The 20,719-nt window shown below is 46.2% G+C and overlaps 1 protein-coding gene across 1 annotated transcript; it reads left to right on the top strand.

The window, feature by feature from the left end:
- The first annotated feature begins 14,370 nt into the window (after positions 1-14,370).
- LOC123099310 (formate dehydrogenase, mitochondrial) lies at positions 14,371-18,476 on the top strand. The gene is made up of 6 exons (XM_044521488.1): positions 14,371-14,513; positions 14,755-14,926; positions 16,112-16,652; positions 16,804-16,928; positions 17,350-17,462; positions 18,210-18,476. The coding sequence occupies exons 1-6, from the start codon at positions 14,502-14,504 to the stop codon at positions 18,321-18,323; spliced, it is 1,077 nt and encodes a 358-aa protein (XP_044377423.1). The 5' UTR covers positions 14,371-14,501; the 3' UTR covers positions 18,324-18,476.
- The last annotated feature ends 2,243 nt before the right edge of the window (positions 18,477-20,719 follow it).

Raw genomic sequence — 20,719 nt, 5'->3', positions numbered from 1 at the left:
ACAGCGCCATGCCGCCAAGATCCGCCGCCATCAATGAGTGAGATGAAGCACCACTCCACCAAAGAATCCGTCCACTGGTCCCTCGAACACGTGTGCACCTCCAAGAATGACGCCCCAAAGGGGGGCGACACTAGAGCGCCGTCGGCATCCGATCATCCGATCTAGGGTTTCCCCCGGAGGTAGCAGAGAGTGGCCTTGAACTTCTCCACGGCGATGCCTTCAAGAAGGGAACGATGCAGATAGCGCCACCACCGTCGGCCTTGGCAATAGCCGAAAGCAAGTTTTCACCCAGATCTGTTCGAAGGAATCCAACTCCCGTGCACGACCACCGCCACCACCAGGCTAAGCACTCGCCGCCGCCGGCATCTCCATGATGCCCAGAGGCCGCAAGACTCGCCCCCACCACGCCTGGGCCGCCGGCACCGTTGCCAACACCAACCCCATCATCCACCGGATCTGGGCAGGGATCCCAGATCCATCCCCCACTACCCACCACCACGGAGGGGAGGAGGCGGCGCCAGCGAGGGACGCCGGGAGGGGGAGAAGGAGCCGAAGCAGGGCCGGCCCGACGCCCGGCACCACCAGGCAGATGGGAACGCCCCGCGGAGTCCCCAACTGATTGCGGGAGAGAGCCGCACCGCCGCCGCCAACGCCACACAGCCTTTGGCCGGCGACGGCCCAGGCGGCGGCGAGGGAGGGGGTTGAGGCAAAGGGGGCGACGGGGGCGGCGCTTGGGTTTCCTCCCGGGGGCGCCCGCGGAGCGCCTCAGGGAGGGGAGGGGGATGAAACACGAATATTTGAAGAAATAATATAAAAAGCTAAAACTAAAATTATATATAGTTTATTATGTTTGATTACTATCGTTGTATAAAATGTTTATTAAATCATAATAGAATGAAAATTCTCATATATGTTTACATGTTGAAACGGGTCTCTTTTTCATGCATGTTTCATGATGAAGTGGCATGTTTGCATGTTAAAAAATATATGGTAGTGGGGGTGGGCCTTTTCTCATGCATGTTGTGCGATGATGTGTCATGCTTGCATGTTGAGAGAAATAGTTCGTGGGGGCTAACTATTTAGATATAGAAGATAGAAGATGCCACTCAAAACTTTGAAAATTTCCCTCTCTCAAATATGCCACTGAAAATTTATACCTGACTTACGACATGTCCTATTCTGTTGTTGCACTTGACTCCCTTCCAGTGACAACAATCTTCGCCCCGCCATGACGAGAGACAGCCAGGGTCCAGTAGGCCTGCTTTGAAGGACAGGATAGGATCACATGAGCGCATCCTGCTCCCCGCTGATGCAGGCTCTTGTCCCACCTGGCATCCATGCTTGACAATCAGATGGTGCTACATGAAAAAATCACCACTGCAGCGGCTGCTTGGGCGAGATGCCCAAGCTCAACAGCCATATTGGTTTGTCAAGAGACGGAACAACTAGCGGATGGGAACGACAATGGAATGGAGGGAGTTATCGATCTTGAGTTCACCCAGTAGCACAATGTATGTATTTTCTTTAAAAAAAGGAATTATCTTAATATCGCGAAGATATCAATTACACCCAGCCTCTGCACCTATAAGATGTCGAAAGACATCCATGATGCACACAGCCAAAAACAAAAATAAAAAAGAGAGAAATAAAAATAAATACCCTGTCACAGTGATTAAACACTCGCAACAGCAACACTCTAAACACCATCAAAGACAACACACGGACCGCAAAAGAGGTTCTCCATAAGCAATGCCTCCAAGAAGGAAACAATGCAGAAGCGTTGTCGTCGCCCGATAAAAAATCTTGAGTTGTCACCCTGAAGAAAGTCCGAGATCCCAAAAACAATGCCTTCAGCACGGCATTGCCAGGTACAACCAATAAAGGCCAGACCTTAGACTTTCACCCTGTAAATCACAGCTCGGTACTCGAGGAGCACCACCAGAATTGCTTTTCCACTCGTGTTGCCGCCCCCTCCTGTCAAGGCCGCTGCTGCAAGTACTCGACACCCAATACACAGGAAAAACATGTGCCGCAAGTCTTCATCATATTCAAAATTCCTCTCCGCCATTACAAGCCTCAAATCACAGCCACCATGACTTTCTTCACCACTGTCCATGCATGGAAACCTATATAGACATGTCCCATCGCACCAGCAAGATAGCAAAGCTTCGCGCCACGCCCTCATGAAGCCTCTCTGGCCGAAGATAAGGGTGCGCCCGACCGGTTCAATTCCGATCTAGATATCCAGTGACGCCATGCGCCGATAGCTGAGATCTCCGAGAGGAAGACTGGAACTCATAGGCGTACAGATCGAGAAGGCCGGCATGAAGTAGATCGGCAATTTGAAACTCGAAGAATACCAGGGTGAACCACCTTTATTCAAGCCAAGCCAGTAGCCCCCACACCACCAGCCGGCTGCAAAGGAGAAGACGAACGAGATCGCCAAAGACGACGCGGGAACCGGTGGAGATAAGTCCCAAAAAGACCCGTGCCGCCACCTCCATTGGACAACAGCCAATCTGGCGGAACTCACCACGGCCGCCGCAACCCGCTGGCCCAGATCGGACCTAGGGGCGGGCCTGCTGCTGCCGTCGCCCGCCATGGCAGCAACGCCTCAGATGGCGCCGCCGAGGACTGGCCTCGCTCTATCCATCCATCCCCATCGCCGCCACCACGGCGTCTTCTCCTCCACATCCTCCATCTGCACGCGTTCGCCACAGCGCATCTCCGCCCCGATGCGTCGCCGCTGCGTGCCTCCTCCGCCCTCCGCCTTTGGCGAGACGAGCGCCGCCACTGCCGCCGGCGCAGGCGGCGGCAACGGCTAGGGAATCGGGCCGTGCTGGTTGGGTGTCGGGGGCCTCCGGTGCCGCTCGAGCAGGGGCACAATGTATGTATGGTCTACAACATGTTACAAGTCTTGGTCTTGGTCTTGGTCTTGGTACTCATACTTCTCTTACACGGAAGTACGAAAGTTGTGACTGGAGTTTCTTATGATTGGGACAATCAACCATGCAATGCACGGCAGAGGAATAAACGAGAAGCTCAAAAATTAGGCACCTATGTATCAGTGGACGGCCATGGGATATTGGGATGAGGACACCACCATTTCTGTCCAAAGACTTACCCAAGGGATAGAAATGGAGTACCGGCTATTTTAGCGTTACGAAGATTTTTCGCGTGCCTGTCTGTGTTGGAAACTTTTTTACAAATAAATTTATAGGCTACGTATGACCGCGCGTTGCTGCTACGAATGACCGTGCCTTGCTTTTTTCAGAAAGAAAGTAACTCGAGCGCAGATGTCGTACAGAACCTCTTCTAAAATCAAACGGTAAATACATGTTTTAAGCACAAAAGGTATACTATGTCAATTCAGCATGTTCCCCTCTATGATTTTTTTTTGTCCTTGTAGCAAGTCTCCCTCGGTAGGCACCCGAAGAGAGGGAATGTGTCTCCCCGCAAAAAAGAAGAAGAAGAAGGAGAAGAAGAAGAGAAGGACCGTGTCGCAGTCGACCCCTGACACATACAGGGCGTATTTCCGTTTGAGTCCGTGGCGGCACATTGTCCACACCGATTGTCATGTACCAGTGGTACACATGGCCATTTTCAATGAAGCAGTTACGGTCCCGTCGTTCCACAGCTGGGCCGCTCGTCTGTTGTACTGGCTCTCACACACATCGAGGACTGGCGCCCGCACGCAAACTCACCACCTTTCCTCTTCTTAGATCGCCGTGCCTCCCCCGTTAGAACATCTCCAATACATGAGAGTTAATTGCAGGGAAGTACCACACTTGGGGCAGTTGTAACGTATCAGTACCACTATTCAGATTTTTTACAAGTCAGTACCATGTTTGAGGCTGGTCGTTGCAATACGGGCTAAACTGCGTATAACTCTGTATTGACGCTGTATCTGACAAGCCGGCCCCACCAGTCAGTTCACAAGCCGCCGAACCGGCTCGGCCGGTCTACCTGGTCGAACCCAACTCCCTCGAACCCAACTCACTCACTCCCCACGAACCCTAGCCCTCGCCCCGCTCGAGCTCTCGGCCGTCGATTCGCCGCCAACCGCCGTGCATTTCCCCGCCGCCACCGCACCATGGTTCACGAGGATGAGAGCAGCGACGACTACCCCAGCCTGCAGTACATGAACTCCTCCGATGACGACAACATGTTGTACCGGGTGAGTGGTGTAGCTAGGGTTAGGGTTAGGGTTCCTGCTTTGGGGATTTGACTTTGATTTGGGGGGTTTTGGTTCATTTTGCTCCCGCAGATCCCTGCCAGCATTGAAGACCAAGACTACATGGGCATTGAGACTGGAACCATTGTTCCCTGCGAGCAGCATAGGCTGCCATGTGAGAGGCGTGTAGCCTTTGAGGGATTTGAGACGGGCAGGAGGTTTTTAGCCTGTCCTCTTAAAGTAAGATTCTACACTTTTTATGTCTTTGTATTAAAATGAGTTAGTAGTAGCCCCACAGTTAGTAGTAGCCCCCCAAGTAAGATTCTGTTCTTGTGATTGCCATTCTTTATCCAATTAGTAGTACTTATGCACTGATGCTGATCATTGGAGTAGGCATCTGTTAATTTTTATGTGGCCAGGAGCTTAGTTTCCAGTGCGCAGCATTGTTTAAGCTTTGATCCTGTTAGTTTAGTGCTTTATGAGTGCTTTATAGTTGATTATTGTAGGTCATTGATTATTGCAGTGCACATGTTGTGTTGTTCTTTAGGTCATTGATTATTGTAGTATATTATTGAAATACAGTTAGTTAGCTCTGTTGTTCTTTAGTTCTTTAGTTCTTTATTTAAGATCATATTACTCTATTCTTTAACAAACATAGGTGCTGAATATATTGCAGGAAGATAGAACTGTGGTTCTGTTCAATGGGTTGACCCAGAGTGGCCTCCTACAATGCAAAATGCACTGTTGAAGCTATGGGAAATGTATCAAGACAGCAAGAGTGATAGGAGGAAGGATAACCTGGAGAGTTCACTCGCTATTCATCATTTGAGAGAAGAAAAAAATAAACTGGAGGCCAACTATGACAAATTAGTTGAAGATGTTCATGAACTTTTGAATGCCCAAGAGGATAGGGTGCTGGATTTCAGATATTTGCAGTCTAAGAGTGCAGAGGAGAGGAATGCTGAGGTGACCAACTCAGTTGTCTCAGATATGAAGACAAAGATGGAGAAGAAAGAGGCAGAGATCTTCAAGCTGCAAGGGAAGTATGAAGTCCTTATGAACCTGACAAAAGCCCAAGGCACTGTCATCAGGAACCTGAAGTTTAACCATTTGAAAGAGAAGGAAGTGCTTAGTGCAGACATGAGGAACTTGCAGTTCCAGGTTGCTGAACTAACTAAGTCTGTGGAGAAGCTAACCCAAGAAAATCTCAAGTTGAAGCAGGATGCTGAACTCACCCAGTCTCAGGAAAAGCTTACCCAAGAGAATCTCCAGCTGAAGGATCACATTGGTGATATGAAAAAGGGACATGATAAGCTCATCCAAGAGAATCTCCAGCTGAAGGATCACATGGGTGATCTGAAAAAGGGCCATGACAAGCTCACTAAAGATAGGGCTCAGCTCAAGCTTCAGATTGCTAATCTGTTGAAGGCAGAGGAGAAGAACAAGCAGAAGATGAAGGGGATCCAGGCCATCTTGGATGAATGAACAAGATGAAGAGGCTGCTAAGCTAACCTTTTGGGAAGTAGTATCAATGGATCTATTCTGTATGTCTATATGGATCTGTTAGTTTGAATTAAGGGTCTTGTAAGAATCTATTAAGTATGTTGCTTTAAGTTAAGAACTATGTTGTACTCCAGTATGTTGCTGTAAGAATCTATTATGGCTATGTTATGTATGGATCTTTTAGTTGGAATTATCTTGCTTGCATAGATGCTTCATAGATGGATGTAGTTAGATAGATGTTGGGTTCCATCGACGTCGACAACCCCTAAAGACCAAAATAACAGAAAGAGTACACACATAACCCCCTCATCTCTTGGGGCATAATTGACATAGTTTAGATTCATGACTAATAACAGAAAGAGTACTCTAACAGATATCATGTCAAACCAAAATAATAATGGTTTTGAAACAGACTTAACTTGCCCCTCATCTGTTGGGGCAGCACTGACATAGAAAGAGTACACACATAACCCCCTCATCTCTTGGGGCATAATTGACATAGTTTAGATTCATGACTAATAATAGAAAGAGTACTCTAACAGATATCATGTCAAACCAAAATAATAATGGTTTTGAAACAGACTTAACTTGCCCCTCATCTCTTGGGGCAGCACTGACATAGTTTAGAAACATGACTCATACATAGTAGAAAGAGTACTCCACCAGATAGCATGTCAACCCAAAATGATAACTGGTTTCAAACATACATAACTTGCCCCTCATCTCTTGGGCATAACTGCCATAGTTTAGAAACATGACACATTACACTCAGGTATTTCCACTTGCAGTAAAATAGGACATCCATCGAGTATGAGTTCTAGGGCCAGCAGAAGTGGAAGCACCAGAAGTGGAAGCCCCAGCAGCAGCTCTTGGTGCAGAGAAAGGCCTTGAATGCCTTGCAGCACCATGCCTTGCACCAGCTCTTGGTGCAGCCTGTGCTCTTGGTGCAGCCTGTGCCCTTGCTGGTGCAGCCTCTGCCCTTGCTAGTGCAGCCTGTGCCCTTGCTTCATCAACATTCCTTGGTCTTCTAGATGCCTTGCAAAAATGAAGGAAACATGAAGAGAAGGAAACATACAATAAATACAAAACATAGTACTAGTTAACAAGGTGCTTACCACATGCTTATTTTTTCTCAAAGCCAACTCTGGTTTCAATTGTTTGCTGCAGCTGGTGTATCTATGGCCTTGCAGCCCACAGTTGCTGCATGTTATAGTGGCTATTCTTGAACTCTCCTTTGGCTTTGGAACCTCAAATCTGCCCTTTATCCTCTTTTCTCTCTTTCTTCCCTTCTTCACATGAAATTTAGGTGGCTCTATGTCTGGTCCTGTTGTCTTTGTCCAATCATGTTCACCAGGAACAGGATATATCATTGGTTCATAAGCTGCTAGGTAAAATGGTTTTTTGAAGAATTTACAGACATAGTCCACTGGAAACCTTTTTGCCTTGTTAATTGCTGATATTGCATGGTTGCATGGTGTCCCACTCAGGTCCCACTTTCTGCAACCACATGTATGAAGTGCCAAGTTGACAGCATGTGTTTGCTGCCCACTGGTTACTTGCCATAGATTAACACCAGCTTGAATGGGTTTACAGAATCTGGCCCTTTCCTTTTCCACCTCTAACTTCTCAGCATAATGGGGTGTGATCTCCCACAGAGCTGCCTTTCCACTCTCTCTATTCCTATGCCACCTCACCATCTGCTTATTCTTAATACCATCAATCATAGTCCTAATAGGTTTTTTCCTAAAATCAAGGATGTACTTGTTGAACACCTCAGATAGGTTGTTAACAACCAAGTCTGTCTTACAGTTTGTGTCAAAAGCATGCCTAGCCCAGAATCTTGCAGGTATTCCACTCAGCCACTTCCAAGCTTCCTCACTCTCATTTTTTAGATCATTCATTGCAATGTCAAACTTGTATTGGTTATAAGCATAACTAGCATTATCCATGCATTTCTTAAGATCTTCTCCCCTAAACCCAGCATTCTGGAAGTTTGCATACAAGTGTCTAAGGCAAAATCTTTGGTGGCAGTTGGGAAATACTTGAGAAATTGCATTTAGTAGGCCCTGTTGACATAGCATATCATACTAAGCTACTGACATCATAGTATAAAGACCAAATTTGCATTAAGATAAACAAGAGGATGCATTCATACCTTCTGTCTATCAGACATGATAGTATAAGGACCAAATTGTCCAACTTCTCCTCCTAGACATATCTTCAGTTGGTGCAGAAACCAACACCAATTTGCTGTATCCTCTTGTCCAACAATACCAAATGCCAGTGGGAAAATGTTGTTGTTGCCATCTCTGCCAGTGGCAGCAAGTATTTGAGCTCCAGTGGTGAGCTTAATAAAGCAGCCATCAACACCTATATTGCATTTGTAAGACCAAATTCAGTAACTAACTATTCTATATATGTCATCTACAAAAATTTATACACAATTCTATATATGTCATATAAAAGCAAGGACCTATTTTACTCACTATATAACACTACTAACCTACTAAATAAAGCACTAAAATAAAGCATATACATCATATAAAACAGGTCACTAACCTATGAATGGTCTGCATGCACTGAGAAAGCCCTCCCTTGCTCCATTGATGCAGAAGAACATAGCATGAAACCTTGGTCCTGGATGTGGTATTTTTGTAGTAGGTTTTGGGGTTACATTTGTAACTATAACTCTACTCCCAGGGTTTGTATCCATGATTGTTTGAGCATAGTCCCTCAGCCTGGGATGCTGTTTCTTGCGCTCTCCTAAAATAGCCTCTACAGCAAGGTTTTTGGCCCTATAGGCCATGTGCTTGGGCACATCAACACCATACTTCTCATTGCAGTTGTCAATCAGAGTCAAAATACTTGTGTTTGGATCAGACCTGAACAGGGACTCATATGTCTGTGCAAGCCACTTTGCACTAACCCTTGATGTCTCTGTAGTGCTAGGGCAAGTGTGCTGCAGCCTCATTTTTTTTATTGCAAATGTTTTCTCCCCTTTGATAACTGCTGCAACTATGAAGAACTGACAATGCTCTTGTTTGCAGCAAACAATTATCCTTTTGTCTGAGTTTCTATGATACCTGAAATTTCTTGCCTGTGTAATGTGCAAGCTCAACAGAGCATCTCTGAATTGTTGCTGATTTTTGAAACACATGTGCATACATAACTGTTGATGTGGTTGCTCCAGTTTTTCATTATACCATATCCTTGCTGGCCTTTTCATGGCCCTACTCTTCCTTCCTTTTGGTAGGACAAATGCTAGTGGCTCAAATTCATCATCTTCACTATCCAATAGCAACCCAGTATCTTCTTCATCTGATGATGGTCTGAAATCTGGTTTCAAGTCCTCTAACACATTAGAATGTGTCCTAGTGGTGGGCCCTCTCCTAACTGGCAGCTTTTGCCTCTTTTTACCAGCTGCTTTCATGGGTGGTTCCTTCTCCTTCTCAGAATCTTCCTCCTCATCCTCCTCAATATCAAACAACTCCTCAACCTCAGTGTCACCCTCATAGTGTAGCTGTTCCTTATCTGAATCTTCATCTGTTTCTTCATCTGAATCTGCATCCTCTTCTAGTTCTGCATCTGCTAGCCTCTTTCCCTCTATTATCTCTGTGTCTTCAGCAATCCTGTACTTCTTCATGCAGAAAGGGTTGTTGTCACTGTCATATGCCCCTTGAGAGTCATCAGTACTCTTATATCCCTCCTCTTCCTCTTCTTCCATCACAGATTTGAGCTTCCTCTTGCTGACATTTCTGCTCTCTTGTGTGCACATACCAGCAGGTTGTACTACTGCACTACTGTTGCTGCTTTGACTCTCATAAACAACACCATGATCATTAACAGCAAGCACAGGAGGATCTCTCAGATCATACACAACAGGTTCTTCATATAAAACTGTGGCTAATTTTTCCTCACTAACATGAGATGCAGTACTGACAAATGATGTGGCCCTGACTAACAAGTTCAGAACTAAACTGTCCTCATTCTGCTTCTTAATTTGCTGCAACTTGATGTTTGTGTCTATCAAATCTAGGGCATGCTCTCTCTGCACTCCTATGCATGTATTCCCCATGTGGTACAATTCATCACTGAAGTTAAATCCTTGTGTTCGCATCAGTGCATACAAATTCAAATATGTGACATCTGAGTTGCATATCTTCCTATCCAAATTATGGTGAGCATCGAAGTGAATCCTAACATCCCAAACAGCATCATCCAAACTACAATGGACAGCAAAATTTCAGTAGACCTAACCCTAGCCCGAATCATGGCACAAATGAGAGAGTAGAGAGGGAGAGGACAGAGCACTTACAGTACGCCACCCAATCCATGGCTCCAGTGATGGCTCGTGGTAGGGTTGGCCACCCAGATCTCAGCCAGCCGCAGCCGCTGCTCCATGGACAGCCGCCTCCATGCCCTCGTCGTCGTCGCTGTAGTAAGCAAATGAACTGGACTCCTCGCCGTCGACTTTGATTCCTTTGTGCGCATCGCTCCCGAGTCCGGGGAGGTCTCCTTACCCGCCCACAACGCCACCGCTGCTCCGGCCACCGCGACCGCCGCCGCCGCCGCCCGGACTAGCCATCGCGAGGAGAGGGAGAGGGAGACGGAGAGGAGAGAACTGCTAGGGTTAGACCGAGCCAAGACCGACCGAGCCGTAGACCGGCCGAGCCACCCGAGCGACGCACCGGTTCGGCGGCTTGTGAACTGACTGGTGGGGCCGGCTTGTCAGATACAGCGTCAATACAGAGTTATACGCGGTTTAGCCCGTATTGCAATGACCAGCCTCAAACGTGGTACTGACTTGTAAAAAATCTGAATAGTGGTACTGATACGTTACAACTGCCCCAAGTGTGGTACTTCCCTGCAATTAACTCAATACATGATGTAGATATATAAATAACTACATTTTACATCATCAAGGCCTAGAAACGTTGCCCTAAGAGATAATGTAGATGTAAAAAAATTTAAATCACCTGCTCCAAGTGTTGTAAAATACAACACTTGGAGATACACATTTGCATCTCCAACCACTCTGAGATGTAAACCCATAAACGGCTAGCCGTGCGCCAATCCAACCGTCATCATGAAAATTCCCAACTACTGATCCTTTTTCTGCTGACGCCGTTGCCGGCCGATTCCGGCCAGATCCGGTGCCTCCCCGTCACCCTGGCCAGCTCTGGTGCCTCGCCCTCGCCACCGGGCCTCCATTGCTGCCACCTCCTACCCCGCGGCCATTGCCATCGCTCCTGTGCTCGTCCTCCCATGGCTGCGCTGCCGGGGATCCTCGAAGTGCGCCTGCTTGAGTTGGCTGCGGGGGATGGAGCTTGGTGGGCTCCACATCCTTCTGCCATCATGATCCACATCCAGCACTAGCGGAGGATGAGGTTCCGCGGTATACGCCCGGCTTTTTCGCCGCCCTGGCACAGCCACGCCGTCGCTAGATTCGAGCGATGTCGCCCCGCCCTGACTCAATTGAAGCTCGGCGCCGCCTGATTCGAGCTCCGTTGGCCCTCCCCGCCGCATTTGAAGCTCGGCCACCAACGCATTTCGAGCTCCGCCGCCACCCCGTCCCGCTCCTCGACTCACTTTGAAGCTCGGCCGCGCCGCTGCCATGCCGCCAAAGAACTCGTTTTACATGTTCAGATACATCATCTATTGGAGCACTAGTTTTACATCACCAAATATACATCATATGTTGGAGTTGATACTTTTTTGCTGATGTAAAAAACACCTTTTAGTGATGTAAATTATATGGCACCTACTTTTACATATATACATCTTGCATTGGAAATGCTCGTAGTATAAAATTTAATGACAGACAGTTCGTAGGTAGGTGTGTGTACATATATTTGCATGGCCCTTGGTAAATCGAAAACTCAGTTAACAGCCAGTGGGAATCTCGCACGTGTCGTGAATGTGTCATGTACGTGCATGCATCCAGTCTCCATTGTGCCAGCCACCGTGAAACGTCAAAGTACAGTATTTTTTTTGTTACGGGAATCATCGAGCTTTATTCAATCACTATCAGCTCCAGCGCGATCAGCCAGTAGGCTAGTCACGAGGAAGCCAGGAGGAGAGTTCATCCGGCAGTCAGACAGGCCTAAAGTGCTTGCATGTTTCGCACACAGGTGAGCTGAGATGTTGGATTGTCTCATTACATCATGAATATAAAAGTAAACAAATGATGAGGCTAGCCCTCCAATTTCGAGAAGAATAGGTGCTATAACAGAATGCGAAAACTGTTGCGAGTTCCAGAGCTGTACCAGCTCCAAGCAGTCGACCTCAAGAATCACTCACGAATAACCCCGAAGCTTGCCGAAGATAACTCCATCTCGCAGAGCCAGTGCTTCTGCGATAAGCGGATCCCTGACATTCGCATGCGGCTTGCTCCAGGCAGCAATGAAGTCGGAGGGGGTCCATGCAGCACCACCAGCTCCACTTCTGTTTTCACTCATAGACACGCTGGCATCCGTGTTGATTTTGATGCAGTCTGTATCAGGTGGCCTCCACCCATAGCCAGGTAGAATCCTGGTATGTTCCATCGGTAGCTCCAATAGCATTAGAGTTTCCCTGATGCGCTTTAAGGATTCGTCAGATTTCAGACTAATCTTTTCATGTGTTATGTTATTGCGAGATGTCCATATAGCCCATATGACAGTTATGATCTTGGCCCGGTCTTCCTCGGCGAATCGAGAGTCACACAGAATATCCTTGCACCAGGTGCGGAGGTGAAGTTCTGGTAACTTAATGTTCAGCCACGATCTAGCTTCAGTCCAGAAGCTCCGGGCATGAGAGCACTTGATAAGTGCATGAACCATATCCTTGGCTGCACCTTTGCAGACCTTGCATCGAACCACAGTCGCAATGTGGCGGTGCTTTATTTAGTGTAGATTCCACCGGTAGGATTCCCCGGAGTACTCGCCACCAAAAAACCCGAACCTTTTGGCAGAACTTTGAGCTTCCATAGCCGTGTCCACAACTGTTTATCAGTCTCTGAAGATTCAGTAGTCATCCCTTCCTCTAGAGCTTGCTGCTCATTACGAGTTGATGTTCAGCCTGTCAATTTTGACGGGAGGCTGTCTTCCCGTAAACGCGTGAGGAGGGGTGGGTGGAGGTGATTATACGTGATCTCGTAAGAATCAGGTTTACCGGAGTGATGCATACAACCATCTTTATTATATTATTCTATAAGGTTTTATAAAATAAATACATAGATTAACCCAAAGTCACCTTCCTGACGAAAATTGTCATCCTACCTGCAAGTTGATGATGTGCCCTGACCGTGCGTCACGGACACCAAGAAATCCGGTGGCCTCACCAAGCTGCCCGCCGGCTAGCCGGGAGCACCAACCTGTCTAACAGGCCCTCGGTGTGCGCCGCATGCGCACGCTGTAGAATCTGTCGCCGCCTTCTTCCACAATATCATCGTCAGGAACAATCAATGCACTGATCTTGCCAAAGCCTTCTGCCGTCAACGTCACCATGACGCCACACAACGTCTGCCTCCAAGACCATGTTGCACCTTGCCGCCAAGACTCGCCATCGTTAACACTGTAGATGGCACACTGCTACACCTTGGTCACTGCACGACAAGCAAACGGAGACCTACCCCCAGCCACCAAGCCAAACACTTTTCCTTCCAGCCGGTGTACAATCCCAAAGATGATGCCTCATTGGGGTGACGATGCGGGAACCTCGCCCTCATCCGATCCGGAAAGCCCCAATCTCGGGTTTCCCCCACGGCACACAGGGAACGTGAACTAATCCACAATGCCCATAACGAGGTAACAACGCCCGCGGGCGCCGCCGTTAACGGTTCTGGCCAAGGCCAAACAAAGCTTTCGCTGGTAAATTTGCACCCATCCTTGGCTGGACCACAAGATCGACCTCCTCCGTCATCCAGCACACCCATGGGTGACGTGTGCCACCAGAAAACCGCACGACCGGAGCCGCACCACCGCCCGAAACCACCGCCTTGCCTAGGTGAACCATCGATGGCAGAGGGGCCCTCACCGCTGCGCCGACGACGCACACGTCCAGTACACCCTCGCGGATCTCGACCGCAACCGCAACCCGGAGCCACCGCGGAGCTGTTGGGGGCCTTCTGTTTTTGCCTCAACTCCCTCTAAATGGTATTTTCTTTAGCGATACGGGAGCCATTGGAGTTGCTCTAAAGCCACCTGGTCATCCGTTTCAAAATTCGAATGGAGAAGTTTTTTTGAAAAGAAAAAAAAATCTAGCATTCCCCCATCTTCAATTAATGTGTCAAATACTAGCGCTTCCTTTGGGTTTAACATTTTGAAGGGCCCTAACAACATCAGAAACGAACGAATGCAAGTCACATAACCAAACTAGGACATTTGACAATGGAGTTTTGTTAGATGCACTAGTATTTGAGAGAGAGGAGCTGGTGGCACATGCTCCTAATTAACCACTACTCCCCCGCTTCAATGATCATGCATGCACGCATGACTCACACACACGTCCCTGGAGGCGGCAAGAACCGTGCCTTCGTAACACAAGCAGTGGTTTGGTTCGTTGATCCTTGTTTTCCTATCATCAATCAATCAATCATCAGATCAGGACGAACAAAAGCCGAAACAAACCACGCTACACCCGACACACAGACAGGTGGAGCAGCATCCAAGCACCCACACGGGGAGCGCCCACAGGTCATGGACGCACGCACTCACGTTTCCGTCCACCTGCCCCGCGTGACGGCGTCGAGGCTTCCTTTATCTACCCGTCCCGTCCGCCTCTCCACTCTCGTCGCGCTCACTCTTTCCCTCGACATTGCTTACTTCTCCGCCGAGATATCTCCATGGCCGCGCATGTACGTGGATGCCGTCTGCTCCTCCCTTTTTCTCTCAAGCTTTTTCGCTGGCTCGGTTTGCTTCCATTCTGGTTGCGGATTTCTCGTCCGATTCTACTATATTTCTCTACATATACGTTTGATTTCATGTTAATCTTGACCGAAACCTGGACAAGAGTAGGGCTGTAGAAGATATAGATATAAATAGTTGGCTGATGGAACTGAAAGTGTGGAGTTTCTATTTCTGTCTTCCGTTTTGTAGATGTCTGCAGGCGGCAAGAAGATCGTCGGCGTGTTCTACCAGGCCGGCGAGTACGCCGACAAGAACCCCGACTTCGTTGGCTGTGTCGAGGGCGCCCTCGGCATACGCGACTGGCTGGAATCCAATGGACATCACTACATTGTCACAGACGACAAGGAGGGACTGAACAGCGGTCAGTATCCAAGATCGTCCCAATTCCTCTCATGTTTTTTTTAATTTCCTGTAATTTGTTACACCCTCTCTTCCTAAGTGTAGGAACAAAGGTGGCTTTTTTTACGAAAAAACTTTCAATCTATTCATCTTCAATCATGGTAGTACAACGAACACTAGAAATAATAAAAATTACATTCAGATCCGTAGCCCATTTAGCGACGACTACAAACACTGAAGAACAGAGGTGGTATTACAATGGAAATAGTTTGCTACCCATGATGGTAGCTACGTACAACCCCAATTTTTATCTCTAATTAGTTTGCTAAATTATTTTGGACTATGAAAAATAACTCTATAACGAACCCCAATTTTTATCTCTAATTATTTTGCTAAATTATTTTGAACTATGAAAAATAACTCTATAACGAAAATATCGTGACTTTGGATCAGCCAGGCAAGCAAACATACAATTATACCAAAAAGGCAAGCAAAAAGACTGAGAGAAGTGAGAAAAGGCTCTTTCTACACAACGAAAAGGCACTAGTGTAAAAAGGTAATAAAAAGACAAAAAGAAGTGATAAAAGGTCATTTATATACAACAAAAGTGCACATGTGCTAATCCCATAAGAAACCGACACCTCATATATAATTAAAAAGGCACTTATGCCAAAGTGTGTGTAGCTGCCACCATGTGTGGGTAGCTACCACCATGCATAGAAAATCGCCTCTCGTTAACAATTATGTAAAGCAACTCATGTGCTTCTCTGCTTGAACAATTTATTAATCCCTCCGGTCCAAAATAAGTATCGTGATTTTAGCTTAAATTTAAACTAAAACCACAACACACATTTTGCATCGGAGCGAGTAATTCATTGCACTATATATCAGATACACATCCCAAAATGCTAAACGTAGTCTATAATGTTATGGTATGTCCCACTGCTCAGCTTTTTTTTTCCGTTGATGATGGCAAAAAGTAGTTTTCGTCTGTTCCATGTGAAATGGTTAGATCTGCTCCTTATTTGCCTCAGCAGCAGCGTGTTTTATTTTTTAATTTTTTTAATAAGCAGTCGTGAGTGTTCTGAACCCTGTGTTAGTAAGATGAAATCAATATGATACTTATCTTCTTAGATGGTCTTATATCTCTGATTATTGTTATCTGACTCTTGATGCCTGAATAAATAACTGATGTTCTTGTCCCCAGAGCTGGAGAAGCACATTGAAGACATGCATGTTCTGATAACCACCCCGTTCCACCCAGCCTATGTTACTGCAGAGCGGATCAAGAAGGCAAAGAACCTCGAGTTGGTTCTCACAGCTGGGATTGGCTCAGACCATATTGATTTGCTAGCTGCTGCTGCTACTGGTTTGACTGTGGCAGAGGTCACCGGAAGTAACACCGTCTCTGTGGCAGAAGATCAGCTGATGCGCATCTTGATTCTGCTCAGGAACTTCCTGCCTGGCTATCAACAGGTTGTCAAAGGTGAATGGAATGTTGCAGGCATTGCCCACAGAGCTTATGATCTTGAGGGAAAGACCGTCGGAACTGTCGGGGCTGGTCGTATTGGCAGGCTCTTACTTCAGCGCCTTAAGCCCTTCAACTGCAACATGCTCTACCATGACAGAATTCGGATCAACCCAGAGCTTGAGAAAGAAATTGGGGCAAATTTTGAGGAGGACCTGGATGTGATGCTTCCAAAGTGTGATGTCATTGTGATCAACACACCTCTTACTGAGAAAACTAGGTTTCCATTCATCACACTCGTTCATTTACATTATCTTCTACTCCCTCCGTACCATAAATATTGTTGTCGTTTTAGCTAAAACCACAACAATAATTATGGAACCGAGGGAGTAATATAAAGGTCTCTAAATTTTGTTTGGTCCTTTCTTCAGAGGCATGTTCAATAAAGAAAAGATTGCGAAGATGAAGAAAGGTGTAATCATCGTGAATAACGCTCGGGGAGCAATCATGGATACCCAGGCAGTTGCTGATGCTTGCTCCAACGGTTATATTGCCGGTACCATTCTTTCACTTAATTAATCTATCTTAAGCACCAATATGCTGTAGGATGTGTTTCTAACTGTTCTGTTGAGGTCTATGAAGCACATGATTTTATTTCAGTCTGTCAGACTTTGTATTTATCTTGGGTAATATGGTAAAATTTGGAAACCAATATAACAAAATGCAGTAACATAAGTAATTAACTATGCCAGTTCGTAGTTAACTATTTCTTAGAGTTGACAAAAACAAAGCGTGATCTATGCCTCAGTAAATTCTGTCCAATTATGTTTCTTGCCATGACACTTGTTTATTTAATGGTTTTTATTATTGTGTACTATTTAATTGTGTCAAATATTAGGAAATTGATGCAGTACCTTATATTTTTATCTTGGGGATTATTTCCTTTTTACTCAAAGTACCTTATTCTTGATTTTCAGGATATGGAGGTGATGTCTGGTTCCCCCAACCCGCACCCAAGGATCACCCATGGCGTTACATGCCTAATCACGCAATGACCCCTCACACCTCTGGGACTACAATTGATGCACAGGTCAGCTCCTGATGTTTATATCTTAGCATAGGCCTCTGGGTGAATCATCATTAACATCACTTGGTGTTCTGGTACCCAACCGTATGCCTTAAAAAACCATGGACAATTCTGATCACCGTGCATCAATGCTATGGTAACTTATGCTTTACTTGACAAATGGGGAATCAAAGAATAATCTATATCAAGAGCAATGTGCATACAACTAAGACAATTGATGCACATGTTAGCTTCTCTTGTTTTTATCTCAGCATAGGCCTTAGGGTGTATCATCATTTATAGCACTTGGTGTTCTAATACCCCAACCGTATGCTTTAAGAAAACTATGGACAAATTCTGGTCACTGTGGATCAATGCTATGGTAACTTATGTTTTCCTTGACAAGTGGGGAATCAAGGAATAACCTATATCAAGAGCAATGTACATACAACTAAGACAGTAGAGCAACCTTAACCATCACACATATGCAACTAGATCAGTTTTTGCTTTGAAAGATCCGACTGTTGCCGGCTTCATTGATTTAGTAGAACGCAAGCGGAAAACAAGGAGTTGATCAAGTGATCGTGAGATTAATTACAGATAATGGGCCAAAAAAGAAAAGTAAATTAGGAGAAACTAATGCCATATCTCGCAGGCAAATCCCTAAAGGCGGTCTCTATGGCCTAGATCAATTTACGCATGTTTATCCATTGCCGCACTTTACTGCTGACTGGCCGGTCGTGTTTCTGATGTGGATGGCAATTGTTGCAGCTGAGGTACGCGTCTGGTGTGAAGGACATGTTGGATAGGTACTTCAAGGGCGAGGACTTCCCCGCAGAGAACTACATCGTCAAGGAAGGCGAGCTCGCCAGCCAGTACAAGTAGTAACCCCCCTCGGCGTTGCATGGTAACATATCTGAAGCGAGGTGCGAGAGAAGAAACCATTATGTTGTTATATGAGTGTTTTGTGAGAACGGAAATAATGGATGTCTGGATTGCAACCATGGCAATGAATAAAAAACCTTTGGAATTGGACTATCTGATTGTGCTATGTGTACTGCTAGTTTCCAATTGTGTGCCTTGTAGAGCACACAATTCACAACAAACAATCGTATGCACTGTAAAGAACTATGGCACACGAGTGTCCTTCGTTACCCGTCTATGTAACTTTGAACTCATCACACACGAGTGAACTTGTTATTGCCGAACGTGTACGATGCTTTAAGTCATTGCGAACTCTTCGTTTTGCAAAGCGTTTGCCAATTGACGCCCACAATTTCAAAATAGGAATCGTCTGCGTTACGAGGACATATCGCACACGCAATAGGACACTTTGTCGTGTGCCATTATCGCAACTCAAGATGAATTATGTCGACAGGCAGGATAAGAACATATGTGAGTTATCCATGTCGACTGAAGAAAGGGGGCATTGGACATGACCAAGACAGTTGCGCTTGTGAACCTTAATACCAGAGGGAACGCGGCCCCTAAGGGCATGTACAATGGTTGATATGATAGTCTTATCTTAAGTCTTGCATGTAATTTAGAGATGACAAAATAAAATGTCTACAATGGGCCATCTCTTAGCCTTATCTTCAATAATTAGCTATTCCGAAAAACATGGTGAGACATATTGTTTTAAGAAATCATCTCTTATGGGTTCTCTCTCCTCCACCTCATCATTTATCCTACGTGGCACTACTAAGATAGCACCATTGTACATGCCCTAACCAACTGCTAGGCAAAGATTTTATAATTTTCAATGGCAATTGAGCCATTCAAATAACCACCAACTATGGCCTACAACCATATTCTGAAGTACATGGAGTCCAGGATAAGGAGGCCGAGGGCTCCAAACACGAAGAGACCAAAACACGGTTCGAGGAATGATGTTGGGGTAGCATCCCACAGGGTGCAAACTAGTCGGCCTCCTCAAGCCCAAACATTCTTCGAAATGAAATGTTCCAGGTGCCATCACTGAAGGCTGAGGAGGACGCGTCGGATGGCTCCACACAAATGGCGAGCAAACCTGGAAATTGGTCCGGTGGGCGGGGGCTAAGGCAGCAGTGAAACCATAAGCATGGCTAGGCACTGTTCCCAATTGTGAACCGAGCCCCTCTCGGGTCCACAACATGATGAGCTCGATGTTGGTCATAATTGGAAGCCTTCCCAGTTACGGCAACTCCAATGCGCCGACCCATTTCGTCCGCGCGCATCCGTTTGGGTCATCGCGGACATAATAGTCGGCCCAACGCGCCGTTCCGAACCCCGCACGCGGACGGATGACTACTTCTTGTATATATAGAGAGATGATGACATGGTGGAGAGAAGAAGAGATGGCGTGGTCCATGGACAAACAGAAGGCCAGGACGTGCCGCGGATCGCTGAGGTGGTGCAAGCAAGACCCCTCCCTTCCTCGCTGCATCCCTAGGAGCATGCACATGCAACCACCGCTATTAATCACAGAAGAAGAGGAGGCGTCAATTTTGCACGCCAATTGGCTCATCGAAACACACAAGAGAATTAAGGAGGAAGCCTACTAGTTGGTTGTTCCAAGACGAGAGAGAATTATGGATGGACGAGATAGGCACCCCTTAATTCTTGTTAGACTGGAAAAAGCAAAAAAAAACTCTGGCTGGCTGGATTGACTCAAGTCCGTTGGAGATTTGGAGTGGCAGGCCCAACGTTCACCCTTCCAAAGGGGATGGTAAAACAAAAGGTATCAGGACTTGATCTCCTGCTGGACGTGGCTAATCTGCACCCGAGCTCATATGCTCCCGCATGAACAGTAAAATCGAAAAAAAATCAAAAAAATCCAATTTTTTTTTTAGAGAAACATTGACAAAAGTTCTAAGTGCCTGCAAAAATTCGTCATAAAATCACATTCCTAGAAGGCGTGGCAAAAAACAAAAACAGTACTCTGAAAAAGCTACTTTCAAACGCATTTTGAAGCACTGAATTTGTTTTTTTTGCCACGCCTTACAAGAATGTGATTTCACGATGAATTTTTGCAGGCACTTACAACTTTTGTCAATGTTTCTCTCAAAAAAAATTGGATTTTTTTGAATTTTTTGATTTTTTTTTTATTTTACTGTTCATGCGGGAGCATATGAGCTCGGGTGCAGAATGGATTTTTTGCTCCTGATGCTTGTATTCTAGTATCATCAGGTTGCTTGTGTTGCTACGTATCTTCATGCTAGCTAGATTGACCTAGTACTAGTATAGTTTCATGACTAGATTAAAAGCTACAGATTTTTGACCTCATGGTGCTTGTATTGTAC

Source organism: Triticum aestivum, chromosome 4D, assembly GCF_018294505.1.
Source record: "Triticum aestivum cultivar Chinese Spring chromosome 4D, IWGSC CS RefSeq v2.1, whole genome shotgun sequence".
Classification (NCBI taxonomy): Eukaryota; Viridiplantae; Streptophyta; class Magnoliopsida; order Poales; family Poaceae; genus Triticum; species Triticum aestivum.
Note: the sequence above shows the minus strand (reverse complement) of the source record. Positions and strands in the feature narration are given on the sequence as shown.